Genomic DNA, 21,509 nt, shown 5'->3' on the forward strand with positions numbered 1-21,509 from the left:
ATTGTCCACTGTTTATTCGTTGTTACGTATTTAATTATTCTTATAAAACACTTCCGCTTCACAAACGTGGTCCTTTCGAAGATCAACAGTTTGGATTTTGGGAATAGCCTACTGACATTCTATAATACAAAAATGCCTAAGCAAGCTAAATTGTCTTCAGCAAAAGTTAGACAGATTTGTCGAGATTTTCCTAATGAATTTAATGCAACTCCCGGGGGTGATTTAAGGTACAATTTTTGCGAGTTTATAGTGACGTGCGATAAAAAGTATTTTGTTGAAAGCCACAGCAAAATTAAACGCCATCAAGCTGGATTGGAGCGCCAACAAGCATCGCAATCAAAGCAAACTTTTATTGAACAAGCCCCTTTTATTGACCACGTTTGGGTCTGAAATCGACATAATATTATGTTTGGGTAATTGTAAAGTCCCTATAGGGTGATTGGTATCAATTCAAGGAAGAACTGTGACCTCCGCAAATAAGCAATTTCGTTAGGTTAAAGTAAAGTCAAATTTTGATAAAAATAAAGTAAAAAAAAATTTTTTTTAGGTCAAAATAAAAATGACCCAAATCATCACACATACCTAGAAAGAACAAGAAAATTCAGTTTCTTTAAGCAAGAAAGAAGTAAATGAACAGAGTTACAAAACGAAATCTACTTAAAGGGAAACTGTACTCAATTTTAGCCCTAGCCAGTTAAAAATACGACAATCTCCATCGTACCAAAACATATTCCCTATCATTTTTCGTTAAGAAGCAATTGCCGAATCACTTTTATCAAAATTGGAAAGGACTACTTTAATGACATATTTGTAAGGTTACACTCTCAAGTCAGCTTCCTGGGTCTATGACATTAATGGTAAAAGCTGTGAGAATCGCGACGTAGTTGCGTTGGTAGGCAGGTTTCGTTCCTAAGAAATGATGTAGGCATCTAGTGATGCCACCCTATGTAGCTATGGCATAAACATATAAAAATAACTGCAATGAAATACAACGAATTCCCACGTTCGGTAGCGCTGATAGATCGCAGAAGTGAAGTGTTCCACAAGAATGTAGAAAAACTACAGATTTGCTGTTTTAAGATAAAACTAGGATCAAACTTAAACAAAAATTAAGTCTTAAAAATTGCCCATCTAGTTTCCAACTAGGGAGCAAAGAAAGGGCTAGGGGGGCAAGCGAAGGAACTAGGTGGGCAATTGCCCACCTAGCTTATATGTGAAAAGATGCTATGCTTGAGTGAAAATCTTTCATTATTTTATTGGGGGGGAAGAACAGTCACCTTCACGTGGTCCCCCCTGTAAGTAGCATCATAAAAAATGCGAAACGAAGACTGTCAAAACCGAACCTCGACCCGGAACGCTCAGCACAGGACCCAACGAGAATCGCTCTTTTCAGAGCGCGGCAGTTCCACTGTCGACAACTACCGTCGTCCCACCATCTTACAGCTGAACGCTGAGGGCATCACATCCAGCAAAATTGATGTGATCGAGCAGCTCGCTCATAAGGACCGAGCTCTTGTCATCCTCCTCCAGGAGACCCACTGCACTTCTGCAGACAAGCTAGTAATTCCACACTACTCACTAGCTGGGTTTACCCAAAGCAGGAAGCATGGCCTTGCCACGTTTGTCCATGAGAGCTTAAACTGAACGCTTGCAAACTCCTCCGCCAATGAGGAAATAGAATGGGTTTGTGTGAGCATTGAAAATTACAACACCATCAATGTATACAAGCCACCATCCTCACGCCTGAACCCATCATCAATACCCGCATTCCCCTCACCCAGTATCTATGCTGGTGACTTTAACTGCCAGCACACCTACTGGAGTTACAAGTACATCAACAGCGACGGAGAATGCCTGGCTGCTTGTGCTGCAAACAACCTCGCCCTCCTTTACAATCCAAAAGATCCAGCCAGCTTCTGGTCCGGACGCTGGGGAACGGGCACAAACCCTGACCTGGCCTTTGCAAGCATGGATACAGACAGCTCTCTTCCTGACAGACGTGTGCTAGAGAAGTTCCCAACACCGACCTTCGCTTATCACTGCCCCTAAGCTTGTCTCTCCCATCCAAGTGCCCCAGTGAAGCGATGGAACTTCAGAAAGGCCAATTGGAATCGCTACAGCCTCATAACCAATCAAACCGCAGCGGAACTACCCTCACCTTCTACCGCCAACGTGGATGAGGCTTACCAAGACTTCTGCCGTGCTATCAAATCCGCAGCTAAACAAGTTATCCCTGGCGGCCGCCGAAAGAACTACACGCCGTGCTGGGATTCAGAGTGCGAAACTTTATACCGCTCTTATATTCGTGCCTCACCAGGTGCTGCCTCTATCTCAGCCGCAACAAGACTGCTTGATCGGCTGGACTCACGGAGGCTAGAGCGATGGAAAAACACCGTCAACACTATCGACTTTACACCCTCTAGCCTAGTGGTTCTCAAACTAGGGTCCGCGGTCCTTTTGGGGTCCGCGAGACAATTTTCTAGGACCGCGAAGCACCTTCCAAAAAAATAACACGATCCCAAAGAAAAAAAATTTTGTGGAAAGTAAAAATTTTCAGGCAACTTGTTATCCAAACCAAACTTAAAAGATATATTTTAGTAAGCTGGCTTGGCATCCCTTCACACAGTTTTTTAAGCCTAGCATTTCGTTTTATTGTGATAGAAATATACTTGACTAAAAAGGAAGTAGGCGAAGTTGATTAAGGCTGGTTATTTTTACTGATTTAAGTTTTGAATTGAATGCTTTTCAGAACTTTTAGCTTTTTTAGCCTTAGTCAAATTCGCCAAAAATTAAGAATATTTTAACTTAAATTTGAGTACAAAAAGTGAAAATGGCTCAGCCTCGAAAAAAATTAAGATCCAATGATTCCTATGTTCAATTTGATTTCACTACGATACATTCTGGAGAAGAAAAGCCGCAGTGCGTGCTATGCTGTAAGGTTTTAGCAAGTTCTGCTCTAAAACCTAGCAAGCTGAAAAGACATTTGGCAACACATCGTCCAGATTATCAAAACAAAGATGCAGATTTTTTTAAACGGCTAATAGTTTAGTTAGGTCAAGATTTGGTAGCACTGGTGATCAATGGAAGGAAAATACTGCAGGGTTAATGGCCTCCTACCTGGTTTTTATTTTTCGTTGAGAGTTTTCGGTCATTTGTCCGAAATGACTTGAAAAAATTCGGTCAATTTTATTTCTTTCGGTCTTTTTATTCATTTTTGGTCATCTATAGTCAATTGACTATATATTTTTTCGGACATTTTGACCGAATTGACTATATTTTTTTCGGACATTTTGCTAAAAAATTGGTCAATGACCGATAAATGACCAAAAAAAAAACCCAGCCTCCTACAAAATTGCAAGAAAAATAGCTATCGCTAAAAACCCTCACACTATCGGAGAACAACTGATTTTGCCTTGTTGCCAAGTTATTGTATCAAACGTTTTGGGAGAATCTGAGTTCAAAAGCTGAAGTAAGTGAGTCTGTCAAACGACACTGTGAGTAGGAGAACATCTGAGCTATCGGAAAACATTTTGTCGCAGGTGGTGTCAAAGATAAAGAATGTCACATTGATACCTAGCTCAAAACATGTTAGATGTAATGCACAATATCAAGATCATATTGAACCAAACGGAACCTAACATAGAACTGATTCCAACATAGATTCCAACACCCAAGCAGGTGCACCCATTTTGTTGACGTGTGCAGTTTTAATTGCATGTGTAGGCAACAAATAAATTATTAAGCTTGTTTGCCGTTTTTGCGCTAATTTGCCTTAAGTTTTTGGAGGACCATGAGTCGTTGAAAAAATCGCAAGGGGACCGTTCAACAAATTTTTTGAAAAAGTTTGAGAACCACTGCTCTAGCCGGATAGCATGGAGTACTGTTAACAACCTTACGGGCCGTTCAGCACGCCCTTCCCGCCAATGCCCGGTTACTGCCAATAACATCGCATCAGAACTAGTGAAAAACGGGACCTACAACATAGGCGACCGCAAGTTCTCCAAACTTGTAAAGAGGGAAACGTCTGATCTCTGGAAAATCCCAACATCAAACGAGGAAAGCATTTCTGGTAAATTTACGTCCGATGAGTTCGCCGCTGCTCTACAATCAACTAAGACCCGTAAGGCCCCTGGTCCCGATAACATCTGCCCCGAACTTGTACTCCATGCTGGCACCGCCATGAAGTCTTGGCTGCGCAAATTCCTGTCTTCCTGCTTATGCCAACTCAAAATCCCCAAAATTTGGAGACGAGCCAAAGTAGTCGCAATCCCTAAGCCTCATAAGCCACAAGAGGATCCGAAGAGCTATCGACCTATATCTCTTCTCTGTATCCCTTTTAAAATCTTCGAACGTCTTATCTACACTAGAGTCGAACCAATTATAGACCCACTCTTGCCCCGGGAACAAGCTGGTTTTCGACGTGGAAGATCTACTGTAGACCAAGTCACTCTCATGACTCAAGACATCGAAGACTGCATTGAGGCAAAGACGAAGGCCGGTGCTGTGTTCCTTGACCTCACAGCCGCATACGACACCGTATGGCACCAAGGCCTCACCTGCAAACTCTTCCGTCTGCTCCCGGACAGGCACATGTTCCGCATGATCATGAAGCTCGTTTACTACAGAAGCTTTACCCTCACCACCGAAAGTGGTAAACCAAGCAGGTTACGACGCCTTAAAAATGGCGTCCCTCAGGGATCTGTCCTGGCCCCCCTTCTGTTTAACATCTACATTCTACATCCACGGCTTGTCAATCACGGTATCCGCAAAGTACGCCTATGCCGATGATTTGGCCATTTTACACTTGTCGGATCAATGGGATACATTAAAAGAGACTCTAAACCAGGAAATGTCGACACTTTTGGCATACCTCCAGAGATGGAGACTCAAGCTCAGCGAAACCAAAACAGTGACGACAACCCTCCACTTAAACAACCGGGAAGCGAAGCGTGAGCTCAAGATCAACACCGATGGAAAAATCCTGCCCTTCTGCCCAAACCCTAAATATCTAGGGGTAGTCCTGGACACTGGAAAGGTCGCTCACTTACCGTCAACATTTGGAGTCACTACGCAAAAAGATCTCAACACGCACAGCTTTGCTAAGGCGTCTGGCCGGCTCAGGCTGGGGAGCCGGAGTCGATACCCTGCGCATTGCCACCATCGCGCTAGTTCACGCTCCAGCAGAATACTGTACACCTGTCTGGAGCCGCAGTGCCCACTGCCATCAAATCGACACAGCCATAAACGACGCCTTGCGTATCGCGACAGGATGCCTGCGACCTACACCATCGGAAAATCTCCCTGTCCTTGCAGGCATCCAACCAGCTGAGCTTCGACGCGAAGAAGCTATCCTGTCTCTTTCTCGTCGCGCTACGAACCCCAACCACTTGCTCTACTCAAGTCTCTACGAGTCTGTGAACGAGAAACCTCAGCGACTGAAATCAAGACACCCATTTGTACGTGCCGCACAACTTCTGATGAAAACCGCTGAAGACCAATCCATCAGTGCGGCTACCTGGGCAGACCACCAATGGAGCTCGGAGTGGAAGAAGAACTCCTCAAGACTCCAAAGTTTCATCTCCGACACCAGCAACCACCCAACCGGAATGCATTTGCCAAGGAAGGCCTGGGTGCGGCTCAACCGCCTGCGTACTGGCGTCGGACTATTCCGCTCCAACATGCACAAACGGGAGATCGCTCCATCCGCGATTTGTGAGTGTGGCAAGGAGGAACAAACCGTAGACCACACCATCTGTAGCTGCGCCGTCTACCATGCGCCAAATGGTGTGCGTAGTCTGCGTGAACTGGATGACAAATCAATTCAATGGCTGCTCGACACCTGCCCAAACATCTAGACCGCGCCGCCGCCACTGCCCAAGGGTGGTAAAAGGCAGAGCCCCTCGACCCCTGGAGTGGCGAAAAAGGTTTAAACGAAGAAGAAGAAGAAGATTATTTTATTTCTATTTGCTAACTCGTGTTTTCGCTACTTGGCGAAAACGTGGTTCGGGCTTTTACGATGTGCAAACCTATTGGACGGACGTCCCGTGTTAGAGTGTGCAGTGACTATTCCACATCACAATAAATTGAACCTGTCTCTTTTTGACAATATATATACGCTTCACTCAACACATGTGGAACTTGAGTCGAAAGTTAGGAAGAAGACAGGTTGGGTAGCAGTTAATATATAGCTGCTACCAGGAAGAAAGAACAACACGTGAAAGGATACATTTATTTTTTTGTGACTGCTCGACTGTGATTCGACTGATTGCGTACTTCCCGGCCGACAAATCTGCCATTTTTGTTGATTAAACGTCAACAGACGTTGAATTAATGTAAAACTAACAGATTGTGTTAACTGAGCTGCAGAACAGAAAATAAAAAGATGAATTAATACAGCACAATCCTGATTAAATAAACCTCTAAATGTGAATTTGTGAAGTCAATTTTCGTTGTCTGTCGGATCCTTATTCAATATGCTACTGATCAAGAGAGCATGGAAACCGAAATTTCTGCTGATGGCGGAAAGTTCCTCCAAGTTGTCGGGTGAGGAAGTTTTTTCACGATATCCTTTTTTAGAAAAGCACACTCATCGTCTACTTTAAAGACAAAAGACAACTTTTCCTCGGACTTTCCAGGCACTTTTCTTAAAAACTTTGCCTCAATTTCTCCACCTTCATTGAAGCATTCGATTTGACCAATGCAATGCACAGGTCGGGTTTTCCCTTGCATGTTGCTAGTAGGCTGCAGGTGACAAACAAATTCAAACTTCAATAGACTAATGGACAAATTATTTTTCCAGAGAGTCAGATTATTAAAGATTAAAGTACACTTTTTTAGGTATTTAATGACTACATATATCATCACTTAAAACTGGCAGCTGAAGTGAGGTAAGTTGAGCCACCGGCTCAACTTACCTGTACATCACTGGCTCAATTTACCTCAAGGCCGCCATGAAAAGTTAAACTGAAATTTCTTCAGTCATACATGAGCTAGCAACCTCACTTTAATAGTTTCTGAATAAGCTAACATCAGTGATTACTGTTATACATATCAATCCTGGTGTATGCCACAGACATTTTGTACAACCAAAAAAAACGTTTTTATCAAAAAGTTAAAAAACTTCCGAAAATCACTAAAATCAGTTTTTCTGTCTTTCTACAAGACAAAGACCTGTAGTATTTGCAGAACAGCTTCATATAAGATAAACGGTCAGGTAGGTGGCAGTAGCAAGTTGATGCAATCTTTATTTTTCGAGTTACGGGGAGTGGCTCAACTTACCCACTGGCTCAACTTACCTCACCTTCTCCTATGCAAAAAAATTTAGCTAAAAAAATGTGAATGACACATTATTTTACTAGTAAACATGATAATTATTAATTTTCTTCTTATATTTGCGCAACGCTCAGAGTTCAAGGTGGATACCACTACACCTGGCAGGTTTACAATTTTCCATAGAAAATGGAATTGTAACCTAACTCATCATTAATGCGCCAACTCCGGGAACCGTCTACACACCCAAACATTCAGCAGGCAAACCATACATGGAAGATATCTACCATGAAGGTGGACTTACTCTGACTGAAGGGAGATGGTAATCTGTTGATGTGTAAATGCCTCAAGCTTAACTACCTGTCTCGACTTTCTTCTTGTTGATGTTGGAGCAGACTAGGAAGTGCTGGTCAAGCTCGAGAACGAGTACGTTTTGGTAGATAATTGATTTTAATTTAATTTGAGTTTGTTTGCGTGTATGCTTCTTCTTGATGCCCGCTTGAAGAAGGGAAAAAGGCAACTGCAGTCTGGTGTCTCATTTGGTGGAGAAACCAGAAAGGAGCGGCCAGAGGAAGGGCAGCTTTCGCTGACCCCAGAGTCCTCTATTGATGGGCGGCTGCAACCCTGTCATCCCAGGGCGAGTGGAACGAGGGAGAGGGAGGGTTAAGACTTCCCGCTACAATCACTCTTCCGGCAACGGGCTGTTTCAGCTGAGTGAGAGGGATGGGTTAAAGATAAGTTGATACGCCTTTGGCTGTCTACACTTATTCAACGATGTTCAATGACCGTGCTGATCTAGGGAAACTCACCGCTGCAATCAGTCTCCCTTACCATCAAGGAGCGGCTGAAGAAAGAGTCTCGACTGATTCTTCTTTCTTCTGACAGTAGGAAAAGGTTTGGAAGGAAGGGAAATGTCAAATGACAAAAGAATGTTATGCTTTTGTGGTATGTCTTTGTTTTCGTCATGATGACCCACAGGGCTTGTATGGTGGACAGTTTTGTGCTCCTTATGTATGTGTTGTCAGTATCTAGAGATATCCTCTTTTGGATGATGATATGCTTGGCGACATTCATCATGGTCAAAAGCATTTGGTTCATCTTTTGTCCGCCGGGAAATTAATTATAAAGGACCATACCCTTTGTTATTACGATGTCTTCGTTGGTTAGGTCTGAATTGTTTTTCCAAGCGCTCCCATATTCCTAGCGCAAAGGAGCACTCGGTGAGGACGTGAGCCACGTTGTCATCAAGTTTTCTGCAGAATTTGCAATTTGTTATTCTACCGGATTGTAGTGATCTTTCAAATTTACCCCATTTGTATTCTCCATGAGCTATCCTATAGGACGTGGAGGATGGGTAAGGGGGCAGGAGGAATTCGATTTCCTTGTTTTTTAAAAGAATTTTGTTCCAAGAAATATTTTTTCTATGTTGGTCAATCTTGTGCATTTTCTTTTCAATTTGGGTTTTCAGATGAAGATAAATGTTTTTATAGGAAGTGTTTTCCCGATCGTGTTTCAAGCCTGTTAGTTTGCAAAAGGTCTTGAAGATGTCCACATACATTTCATTTGCAGTCCACGTACTGGTCCACGTCCACGTCCACGCAAATGGACATTTGCAGTCCATTTGCATGTCCACATACATTTCATTTGCAGTCCTCTGCCCAGGCATTCCGGGCATGCGGAACGCTGTTGGAAAACAAAAGAAGATTGATGTGCTTCTTTTTGTAGCTCGAATGAAACATGGCCCATTCATGTCAGATTTCGATGGCGTCTTCTATACGTAGAAGATGGCAAATGGAATCGATGCGGCTTGTTTGAAATTTGGATTGGATATCCACCATGTTGATGCCTCCATCTTTGTCAGGAGAAAGTGTTCTGCTTCTCTGGAGTTGTTCGAATGGTGAAGGATACCAGAGGAAGTTGAAAACGATTTTGTTGAGGTTTTTGAGGTGTTGGTTTGTTAGCATCAGCACTATACTCAAATGCAATGTGACGTGTAGCAAGAGTGTTGATAGTGGAAATGTTTCCGTAGAGGGAGAGTCTTCGTGTTTGTAGATGTCGGCGATCGTCTGAGTTTTTTTGATGGCTGTCTGCCAGTTCATTTTATCCAGCTCTGTTTTGTTTGTTCTTAGCCAAGTGCCCAGGATTTTGATGTTGTTCAAGATCGCAGCTTCAGGAAAGAGCTTTTGAGCTTGGTGGGCCAGATCATTTTTGAATGCCAAGATCTGGGTCTTTCCCTGGTTCACTTTCTAGTCGGACATGATCTGTACAAGGCTAGTTCTTTGTAGATTTCTTCGAGAGATTTAATGTCCCTTGTTATGAATGTGGTGTCGTCCGCATATTGTTGTATTTTAATTGTCAGCTTGGAAAAGCGAAAACCGTTGATAAGTTTTTTTTTATGCGACAGGTGAGCAGGTCAGCACAGATTATGAAGTAGAGCATGCTGAGTGGGCAATGTGCATCCCTGTTGAATGCCCCTTTTGACGTTGATTCGTTTGGTTGGGGCTCCACTTATTTCTATCTTGCTTTTTGCTTTGTTGTAGACCACAGACAGGTAGTTCATCATTATTGGTTTCACGCCGAGTTTCTTCGATTCCATAGAGAGAGGAGTGACTTACTCAATCGAAGGCTTTTTCAAAGTCAGTTGTCATGATGTACATTGTACAGTACAAGTTCCTGTGTTGCGTTTGAGATGCTTTCAGGGCGGCTTGTATGTTCTTTGTGGCATGCTCTAATCTGCGGTTTGGCAATCCACACTTCTGATTTAGACAAATCAGGTTAGTGATGATGGGTGTGAGTCTGTTGAAGAGGATTTTACTCAAAATCTTGTAGTCTGTGTTGAGGAGAGAGATCGGTCTCCAGTTTTTGAGCTTTTTATCCTTGTTTCAAGATTTACTTCACTTTTGCTTCTCTCATGGAGGGGGTTATTTTTATTTCTCAAAATCTCTAATTTTACAATATACACTATAGCAATTTGTAAGCATTTCCAAAATGTCGTGACCACAGGATCCAGGTGCAGAATCTTTGTTCAGAGAGTCGATGGCGGTTTTTACTTCTTTTGAAGTTATCAGCTGTTCCGCTTGTTCAGCTGTGTCCGTCAATTCTGGCTTCTCCCAGAATGTCCAGGTATCTGTCCTTTTCTTGAGGTTTGATGTCGTCACACCCCATAGGGAATGATATAATCATGCGACTGATGTAATTATAATGATACTACACCCCATATGTAAAACTTTGATGAGACACTGGGGGTATTCCATGGAGAGCACAAGTTGCAAATGCGGATAGGAGCAAATAATACAACATCTACTCGAATGCCCTGACCTAAAAGCAAGGTGCTTTTCAAGGATTTGGTCGAGTTCAGCGATAGAGCAAGAGCTTGCGTGATGCTCTAGGCTACGGCCGTGTGACACACGATGAAGAAGAAGACTCCAAAGGAAGCGATAGAAGCTGTGTACTTTTTTGAGTATGTCGTCTTTCTTGATGAGAGTTGTTTGCGTCGTGTATCTCCGTGATAGAACTGCGCTGTTGCAATTTTTTTCTTCTGCTTTGATAAAGCTTTTGGAGGGTTCTTCATCGCTTATTGGAGTTGTTCTGTATCTGATTTGAGAACTGATTGCTTTGTAATCGGAGAAGTTATTAATTTTCTCCAAGAATTCCGGTCGACGCTCTTCCAATGTGTGGTTCGGGTGAGCGTCCAGAGTGTGGAGCATAGGCTCCTATTGGCTTGATTGTAATCTTCTCTTCGCTTGAACGCGACATCTTGCAAGAGATCGATCAGTCGATTGTTTGAATTTTTATTTGCATCTGTATTCTGTAGGGATAAAATGTGGGTAACCACCAATAATAAAATGAGCCCGATCGTGAAGACTTTGAATAACTCCCCACAGGAGCAACGCACGATATATCCCTTAGGACCAGATCCACTTTGACCTCACCCGATGCCTTATCCACCGCTGAGGCTGCCACCCTGACGTGCCTGACAATCGGTTTTCCTTTCCTAATTTGGGGGATGATCTCATGGACTCTCCCCAGGCGGTACCTCACTCTCTTAGTTATATCATCTGGAGAGCCAATCACTACTAATCGGCCAGGCTTTACGTTTTTCTCCAAACTGGCCCACTTATTTCTACCCTGCATAATCATAAAAAATCTATGCCGCTGTTAAAGAAAGGTTTGTTATAGGCCGTGGTTCTTGGTAATGGTAAATCAGACATAAGCTGCCTGATAGGTCTTGCTTTCTCCAAAGCACATGGAGTGCAGTCTTGCAAATAATGTTTCACCGAAGAATTACCATTTGCAATCCAAAAACAATGACGAGTAGATATCAGTGTCTGTTGCACACCACGGTGATAGCTATCATAATGAGCCTCAACGACAACTAGCCAAAGTTTCAACATAGGGGATTTATTTATGTACCTTTTCGAAATTTCTATACGTACAGGACTTTCTTCCCCGTTACTCTGCGGAAGGTATACGTTTAAGATGTTTATGTTAGTGTTGCCACTTTTGATGTTGAGATGATGTATTCAGTTATGTAATGTGGTGTGGTGTGTGATTTCTAATCTGTCATGCAGTGGCGTATCCTTGTTGGTTGAGCAAGGGAAGCAATAAAACTCGCGGAGGGTTAGAGCGTGTCGAAGGCACATGTATTCCAGGGGGGTCATGCCCCCCTCCGAATTTTTTTTGCAAAATTGCACTCAAATAATGGATTATAGTGCTTTCTGGAAACACTTTTAAGGTAATATTTGTATGAGTTTTATTAGCACATAAACAGCTATTAACTTATTAAAGGTAGCTCTTACACACAAAAGGGCAAAAACTGCGGCTAAAAGTAGAGAACACCAAAAACTCAGCTACAGCTACCTACAGTACTGCTGCAGTAACTTAAGCCAGTATTCATTTCAGTCAATTCTAGCCTAGACCTCACATATCCTGTCTTATGCCAAAGTCTATCCAGCCAGGATAACAGTGTAAAGCCAACATTAGGGTCAAACTTTTCCTTACGAGGCCGATATAAACCTAACAGGACCTTAGATTTTCTCATTACGTAGCCTACTGGCACAATACCGGGGTTGCCAGACTATGAAAAGGCCTTAAAGCCAAAATATTACATAAAAAGTTAAATGGATATTTACCTGTTTCTATTAAATATAATAAAATACGTCTTGTAACGGATTTTAATAAATTGTAGCAAACACAATTCTGAAAGTACCCCGAAAAATAGCAAGTATAAAAGGACTGTAGCGGATGAGTGTTAATCCCTTACAGTCGTGACATCTGGCACCACTGGCTGATTTAGAAGGTGAGCGTGGTAGGCACTTTGCATAGGACAGTTTTCCTTGCGAATCAGCTGATTTCAGTCATGTGACTCAGCACGTGATATTCTGACCGATCTACTCGAAAGATTTTAATACAAAGAAAATTAAAGGGTTAAGGTTAGGGAAAGGGAATAGTCATTTCGATTGCGTGGGTTCGATTCCCACCCTCTGCTAATGTTCTTTTTTCTTCAGCAACTGAACTGACTGCAAGAAGGATCTTAATGACTGTGATCAATTGAGTTTATAAGGAAAATTGTCTTACCTTTCTTAACCAATGCGCCGCGGCGCAATGGTGGTAGCTGGTTTGCACGGAAAACTGTCCTATGTTAAAAGTGCCTGTTACGGACAATTTAGACTTAATCTCGATTTTTCTCCCTTTTTGTTTAGTTAAAAACATTTGTCACGCTCTAGTAATTACTATCTCTTCCTCGTGTGTATTCGTCGTAAATCTTTTTCTTTTCGAATTTGGATCGCTGGACGGAGGACGTTGGTTTCGAGGAGAAATTTTTTTTAAATTGCTTTGTTGCAGTAAGTGATATCTTCGGTTTTCATTGTGTATATTGATTAGTGTGTGTGGTGAATTGCTTTTGACTTAATTGTGTATTACAGTGTTTATACCCCTCAGTTGTGGTGAGCTGGTAGAGAAGTCAGAAGTAATTTATTGCGACATAATTGGTAGGACTTTGGATATTGAGCATTATTTGTTAGCTGCGGCAAGTGATCATAAAATATTTCAGTCAACCGAAACTAGGTCCGTAGTTGTCCAGAACATAAATTTAAAAAGACTAGTCCACTTGGTTGAAATATAGTGGTTAATTCGTGTTGGAAATTAGTTTAGTGTTTTTCTAATTTACTTAGAATTGGGAAGTAGTCTTTGGTTTGTGGTTTGTGAACAGTGTCAGTAGTTGTGATTTGTGTCATATTAGTGGTATGTCTACCTGAGTAGTAGATCGAATTATTGTTGCTACACGGTGGTAGCCTTGACTGTGCAATTCAGTCTCGTGTGTCAGTTTAGTGTTATTTTGCGGTAGTCCAGCTGTGACTGTATAATTCACTCTCTTGCGTTAGCTTCGTGCTATATTGTGGTAGTCCAGCTGTGTCTGCATAATTCAGTCTCTTGTGTTAGCTTTATGCTATATTGCGGTAGTCCCGCTGTGACTATAATTCAGTCATTTCAGTGCATGTTGTGTCAGCTTAGTGCTACATCGTGGTAGTCTAGCTTTGATTAAATATTTTCCTTAGTGTTAACTTTATGTCAATTTGTGTGTTGCAACCTGGTGTAACGAATCAATTGTTTGCTTGGTTCTCGCTATTCTGTTTAGTCGTTGGGATAATAGTTTAATCCTATTATCTGGTGGTGAAAACCTTTGTTTCACATTTCATTGTGTTCCAGCTATTCTACTCTTGCTGAGGATAGTAGAATAAGTTTTCAGTTTCATTGTAGTTGCTGCATGCCTCGCCTTTAAATTACGTTAGTCTAAGGTACATGAGTTTAGAAAATTGTAAGTATAATCTTAGGTCTCGTGCAAAGCTTGTAATGTCAGATTCCTCGCCAGAAAGTAGTGTGAGTGTGCTTACTAGCACAGTTGCTGCTAGTCAAGAAGATGTCACCCCCATTTTAGTGCAAGGCACATCTATTACTGGCGAACAAAGTGAGCAACCAAACAAGTCCCAGCCATTGCAGAGAAAGGTTAATTCTTCTCATGAATTTATCTTGTTGAGAAAAAGCTTTCTCTCTGCAGAGGCCAGGCTTGTCGAGCTTAAGCAAGAGTTGTGGGTCTTGGTAACGGAACCAGAGACAGTGGAGGAAGAGATTGCTGATTTGCTGGAGCAATGCGAGGTGGTTATGCGTGAACCTGCATTTGCTTACCAGCGGATCCAAGCGGATACTTCTTTCACTGATTCAGGTAAAGAACGAGCAAGAAAGCGCTGGTCATGTCTTCAGAGAACCTTTGAGTCAATTAAAGAGTTGACCAAGCCACCCAAGACTCCCACTAAATTTCATTCAAGTCACGTGACAAGTGAGGAAATGACGCCTGGTAATAATAGTAATGTGCCACACAGTGTGACAATAGATACCGGTTTTCGGCCCAGCACTGTGCAATCTACCAGCCGTTTCCCAAGTTCTAGCTTGGAGGCTAATTTGACTAATTTTGTACCCAGTCCTCAGTTAGAAAGCAGTGCCACTGACCAGCAGGAGAGAACTGACCATCCGTTTTCATCTGGGCCGCAAGTAAACAGTGGCCTAAGCCATTTAGAAGTCAGTGATAGTGACCCAGGCTTTACACAAACAAGAGAATTACGAGCAGCTGCACAACCATTTTCTGTTGCTCAGGCTAGATCGCAACCAGCTTATTCGTATGGTGCAGGAAATGGTTTCCCTGGTGCTCATGTTGATGGGCATGCTCCACCAGCGAGACACCTCACTCATGGAATATCTCCACCAGTTACTCTGCCAAAGTTCAGTGGCGAAATTATGGAGTACCAAGAGTTTAAGAGAAAGTTTAATAAATTTGTAGGTGACGTATATCGGGATGACGATGTGCGCATGACCTACTTGCAGTCATTGTGTGTAGGTGAAGCTGGTAGGGCTATTCGTGGTCTTGGTGGTCACACTGATCGTACCTTAGCGTACGAAACAGCTTGGCGCCGGCTTGATGAAAGGTTTGGCAATCTTCATCTCCTAGTAAGTCGAGTTAAAAATGAAATGCTGAGTGGGCAGCCTATTCAGGAATTTGACGCCTCTGCTTTAAACGACCTCAGGGATAAGATGTTCGAGTGTGAGCAAACTTATCTTTGCCTGGGTCGTTTAGCAGAGCTCAACAGTCTTGAGGTCATCCACCAAATCTTTGATAGGTTGCCGGAGGCCCTTCGAAAACAATTTATTCCGGTGTATCGAAGAGGTCAGGGAGGTTTTCGAGAGCTCCGACAGCTAGTGGACGAGGCAGCTGCTGACGCGCAATGTTCCCTAGGGAAGAAGCTGCATGGTTTAGGGATTGACTCTAGAAGAACAAAAAATGGTGGTGCGGTACAAAGGCAGTCACGTGGCCCTGTAAAGGTCAGTGCAGTCAAAGAGCATCCTTTGAAGTCGCCAGCAGTGCAGCAATCATGTGCCTTGTGTCAGGGTGCACATAGGTTGTGGCACTGCCCGTCTTTCAAAGAGAGAACAGCAGAGGAACGGAGTTCATGGGTCATGACCAAAAACATTTGTTTTACTTGCTTGAATCCAGGCCACATGGCCAGGAACTGTTCCAACAAGCAAAGCTGTCGACATTGTGGTAGGCGGCATAATTCCTTGTTGCACTTTGTTCGCAAAACGCCTGCTCCTGTCTCCAATGACAGTGGGGAGGTTGGTAACAAAGTGCTGGTGTCATGCAATTCGTGTGATGATTCACAGAGTACGAGAGGAAAAAAGCTCCATAAGGTAGTGCCCGTGAAGGTCTGGGTGAATGATCCAAGTGATTGCACGTATGCTTGGGCTTATATGGATGATGGATCTGAGGCCAGTTTGTGCACCAGCAGTTTTGCTCACAAGCTGGGTGCCACCTTGAAACGTACGAGCGTTCAGGTGTGCACAAACAATGCCACCACAGAAGTTGGTCACAAAATCGAGAACCTTCACATCCAAGGTATGGGAGAGACTAGAATCTTTAACATTAAAAGTGTTCTTGTGCAAAATTCCATAGTTGATGTGAGGTCCAGCATACCATCGGAAGACATAGCCGGTATGTTCCCTCATTTGGAAGACCTCTCGTTTTACAAACTTAATACCAATGAAGTTGAGCTGCTTTTAGGACAGAATGTCCAGAACGCGTTCCGGGTAAGTGAGTTTCGATATGGAGAAGATGATCAGCCCTTTGGACTTCATACCGCTTTAGGTTGGACACTGTGGGGAGTTGATCATTTGACCCAGGTCGAAATTCCTGGATGCAAGGTGAGTGTGAACTTTATAAAAGAGTGTAGTTCACCAGTCGAATCTTGTAATGATATATTAAACGTGCTTCATCAAGACTTTGCTGACGTTAATTTGCCTCAAACTGCCAGCTTATCCAGAGGTGACAGAATAGCATTACAAACCATGGAGACATCAGCAACCAAGGTTGGTACGCACCATAAAATTGCTCTCCCGTGGAAGAACGAGACTACAAGGCTGCCTGATAACAGAGCAGTAGCTGAGAAGCGACTTATTGGTTTGAAAAAGAAATTGCTTGCAAGCCCCGAGTTGTATGCCCAGTATACCGAAAAAATCCAAGAGATGCTGGACAATGGTTATTGCAGCCAACTAAAGGAGAATGAACTGGTGTCACAGGGTAAAGTGTGGTATGTCCCTCACCATTGCACTTCGATACTCACAAAATTTCGAGTTGTTTTCGACTGTAGTGCGAAATGTGAAGGCGTCTCCCTAAATGACCAATTACTGCAGGGTCCTGATTTAACGAATAACCTAGTGGGTGTTTTGCTTCGTTTCAGGCAGGAACAAGTTGCTGTGGTAGCGGACATCAAGAGCATGTTCTACCAGGTCTTGGTGGAAGAAAAGGACCGAGATGTGTTCCGCTTTCTGTGGTTTCCAGAAAACGATCTAAGTCAACCGCCGGCCTGCTTTCGCATGAATGTTCACCTATTTGGAGCGACATCATCACCCTCGGTCGCGGCCTTTGCTTTACGGAGAACTGCCCAAGAGAACGTGACGGACGCTAGTTGGGACACCATACAAACGGTATTGAGAAACTTTTATGTTGATGACTTATGTAAGTCTTGCCCCAATGTAGATCAAGCTAATCTATTAATCAAGGAGCTTTGTCCCTTGTTGAACAGTGGTGGTTTTCGACTAACCAAGTTCTTGTCAAACAACAAGCAGGTTTTGAGTTGTGTTGCAGAAGAAGATCGTGCCAAACATGCGGTGGATTTGCAAGGTCGAGAATTGCCAACGCAAAAGGCTCTCGGGGTCTACTGGAATGCGGAGACAGATAGGTTGGAGGTCAAGGTATGTATTACCGAAAAACCATACACTAGGAGGGGCTTATTGTCAATGGTTGCTCAGACTTACGACCCATTAGGATTATTACAACCTTTTATGCTGCCTGCAAAAAGAATTCTGCAAGAGGTCTGTCGATTAGGGGTTTCCTGGGACGAACCGCTGCCGTTATTGGGGGGTGGGGGGATGTCTTGGGAGCAATGGCTGCAGGCACTTCCAAATCTTGAGACAGTCTCTCTTGCTAGAAGCTTCAAACTGCCAGATCGCACAGTTGCTCAAATCGAATTACATGTGTTTGCTGACGCTTCCTTTGATGGGTATGGTGCATGTGCATACCTTCGCATAACTTACAATGATGGGCTCGTAACGTGTTCCCTTGTTATGGGAAAATCCAGAGTAACGCCCCTTAAGGCAGTCAGTGTGCCCAGACTTGAACTGACTGCTGCTGTGGTCGCGGCAAGACTTGGCACAATGATTAGCCGTGAGTTAGAATACAATTTATTTCGTGTTGTGTACTGGACTGATGCCACCGTTGTTCTGCGGTACATTCGCAATACTTCTACTCGTTTCTTGACATTTGTGGCCAACCGACTAGAAGTGCTCCATACGCTGACTTCAGTAGAACAATGGCGTTATGTACCGACTGACGAGAATCCCGCGGACATTGCATCACGCGGTCTGAGCCCGGAAAAAGTTACTGAATCGGACTTGTGGTTCTACGGACCAAGCTTTTTACTTAAGACTGAGGTTCACTGGCCAACGCAGCCCGAGTTCATCGGCGAAATTAAAGAAGACCCCAATGTGAAGATTTGTTCCACTCAAGTAGTCGAACCTGTGAAAGACATCCTACACGAGTTGGTGCGTCGATATTCAAGTTTCCACGTTTTGCAACGCACATGGGCCTGGTTACTCCGCTATCAGCAATTTCTGAAATGGAAAGCCCTACCAAATTGCGATCCACCTCGCCAAGGTTTGTTGTGTGCTGACGAAGTTCACAAGGCTACGCTCTCCATCGTAAAAGCGACTCAACGCGAAGCCTTTCCCGGCGTTGCAGAGGTACTTCCTGATCATCCCAATTTCGAAGCTCCGGTTGAGCCAATCACAGAAAGCAAATTGAAGCAGTATCCGTGTTTGCGTAGTGTCTGTGCGTTGACTCCTTATCAGGTCGACGGTGTTTTACGCGTTGGAGGACGTTTGCAAAATTCCAACCTTCCAGATTCGTATAAACATCCAATCTTGCTTCCGAGTGACCATCCCGTGACAAGCTTGATCGTCATGGCTTGCCATGAGAAGAATGGTCATATGGGCACTGCTCATGTGTTGACAGCAGTGAACCAGAACTATTGGATTTTGAAGGGACGGTCGACGGTGCGGAGAATTTTGCGTACTTGTTTAAACTGCAAGTTTTGGGCAGCAAAGACAGGCGGTCAGCAGATGGGTGAACTGCCTGCTCACCGAGTTACACGCATCCCCCCATTCAGTGCTTGTGGAACCGATTTGATGGGTCCACTTTTCGTTAAAATTGGAAGAAACAACGTCAAACGTTACGTGTGTATTTTTAATTGTTTATCCAGTAGAGCTGTGCATTTCGAAGTGGTTCAGTCTCTTGAAGCCAGTGCCTTCATCCAAGCCTTTCGGAGATTCTGTAATCGAAGAATCGCCCCTGTACGTCATGTATACAGCGATAATGGAGGTAATTTTGTTGCTGCAAACCGGGAGCTGAATCATGGAATTAAATTGTGGAAAAGTAAGAAGTTTCAGGACGCTATGCTGCAGGATGGGATTACCTGGCATTTTGGGCCACCCCTAGCCTCCCATCAGAATGGATTCACTGAGGCCTTCTTTCGCATTGTGAGAAAGATTTTTCGTTCCATTGTTGCCGATGCCACGCTAGATGAGTTTGAATTGCTGACATTCCTGACGGAAGTAGAAAGGATTCTAAATGATCGGCCTATCACTGGCCTTCCCAGCAGCCCCGATGATTTGTTTGCACTGACGCCAAGCATGATATTAACCGGTTCTCTCGCAGATGACGTTATTCCTGGAGTTTTTATGAAGGCCGATGCTTATCGTCGGTCCTGGAAGAAGACGCAATATCTAGCAGATGTGTTCTGGGATCGCTGGATCAAGGAATACTTGCCATTGCTTCAACCTCGACAGAAATGGTTTGGAACTTCGCCCAATCTGAAACCCGGAGATCTCGTGTTAGTTGTAGATGAGTCGGCCAAGCGCGGTTCTTGGCCCAAGGGCATCGTTGAGTCGGTTGTGCCAGATAAAAACAATTTAGTGCGTAGAGCTAAGGTGCGTACTGCTAATTCAACATTAGTTCGTGATATTCGAAAACTGTGCCTGCTTGAAGCAGTAGATGACTGACGTCACTAACCTGCGCCTCTCGCGCCAGTAGCTATGTTTTTTGTTCTTATATTTGTGAATTGTATTGTGAATTGATGTCCTTACCCAGCAAGCACTACATCAGTTCACTTTTGGTGAACCGATGTTGCTCTTGTGGAGTAGGCTATATGCCTTTTGATTATATTGATCATGTCCGGAATACCATTAACTATAGTTGTAGGACTGTCCGTTTGTGTTTTATTCAATTGTGTTTATGAGTCATGATATTGCATTCTCTGTCCTATTTCGTTGCATGTACCACGTACGTCCGTACTGTAGGAAGCGATCTGGTAGGAAGCAACGTAGGGTTATCATTAGTTATCTGTGTATCTAAGTGTTTTGTATTTCGTGAAAACATTTAGATCATTGTTTCAAAATTGTCCTTGTTATTGTAAAAACGGTAATCTGTAATTTACGTTTTTGTGGGGAGTATGTTACGGACAATTTAGACTTAATCTCGATTTTTCTCCCTTTTTGTTTAGTTAAAAACATTTGTCACGCTCTAGTAATTACTATCTCTTCCTCGTGTGTATTCGTCGTAAATCTTTTTCTTTTCGAATTTGGATCGCTGGACGGAGGACGTTGGTTTCGAGGAGAAATTTTTTTTAAATTGCTTTGTTGCAGTAAGTGATGTCTTCGGTTTTCATTGTGTATATTGATTAGCATGGGCTCTATCCAAGGGGGGGTGAGGGGGGTGATCACCCCCCCACTCATTGTAGTGGGGGGGTGAGCAATGCAAAATCACCCCCCCACTCATTTGACTTTGAATAGGTTGTGTGATATTTTAGTGATCAAATTTTTTAAAAAAATATTTTGGCTGTTACTATTCGGCTGTTGTTACTCATTTAGCGTTGAAAAGGATTGTGATATTTTATTGATCGAATTTTGAAAAAAAATATTTCGGCTGTTACCACTTTTTTGAATTTTTGATTTGACAACCCTGAACTACGAGCCAGGCGTTTACACTGTGGAGTTTTAACTTAGTTTGCAAACCCAAAAATGCCCTTCCGACAGTGATTCCGAAGTTAGTTGAGAATTGGGGGGGAGGGAATAAATCACAATTTTATCAAATTTTAGACGATTATGAACATTGGGGGGATGCATACTTTTATGCACAATTTTAGTGGTAGGCTACTGGTATTTACTATTAAATTTATTAAACAATCACCGGACCTTGGCAGATTAGCTGCTAACAGCATAATATAGCCTACAGATAAAAAATTATGGAGATAAAAGTGCTACCAGTGCCCTTGTGAATGACTGCTGCAAGATTAAGAAACAAGCAAAGAAAAATTGGTACCTCCAGCGGGATTCGAACCTATGACCTTCCAATAAACACTTGGTTTTTCCAAAAAAAAAAACCGAAGATACTTTTCTTCTTGCCCTCTCCTTCACTGGAATTACTACACTTAGTGCACTATAGGACAAAGTCACTAGTCAGGAGACTGAAAACAATCGAAGCTACAGAAGAACATCTGCAAATTTATGACAAAAATAATAACTTTCAAACACATCACAAGAACTTGTTACAACCGAACATTTTGCGTCTTACGGTAGTG

General features: G+C 43.1%; 1 protein-coding gene across 1 annotated transcript; it reads left to right on the top strand.

Moving 5' to 3' along the window:
* Nucleotides 1-14,121: 14,121 nt before the first annotated feature.
* Nucleotides 14,122-19,932, top strand: LOC145768967 (uncharacterized). Its single transcript, XM_082580569.1, has one exon. The coding sequence runs from the start codon at nt 14,122-14,124 to the stop codon at nt 19,930-19,932; it is 5,811 nt and encodes a 1,936-aa protein (XP_082436695.1).
* The last annotated feature ends 1,577 nt before the right edge of the window (nt 19,933-21,509 follow it).

Source organism: Aplidium turbinatum, chromosome 4 (genome assembly GCF_918807975.1).
Source record: "Aplidium turbinatum chromosome 4, kaAplTurb1.1, whole genome shotgun sequence".
NCBI classification, from domain to species: Eukaryota; Metazoa; Chordata; class Ascidiacea; order Aplousobranchia; family Polyclinidae; genus Aplidium; species Aplidium turbinatum.

What these genes read in the sequence shown, in the direction of transcription:
- LOC145768967 (XM_082580569.1), top strand. Translation starts at nt 14,122, where the DNA reads ATGTCAGATTCCTCGCCAGAAAGTAGTGTGAGTGTGCTTACTAGCACA.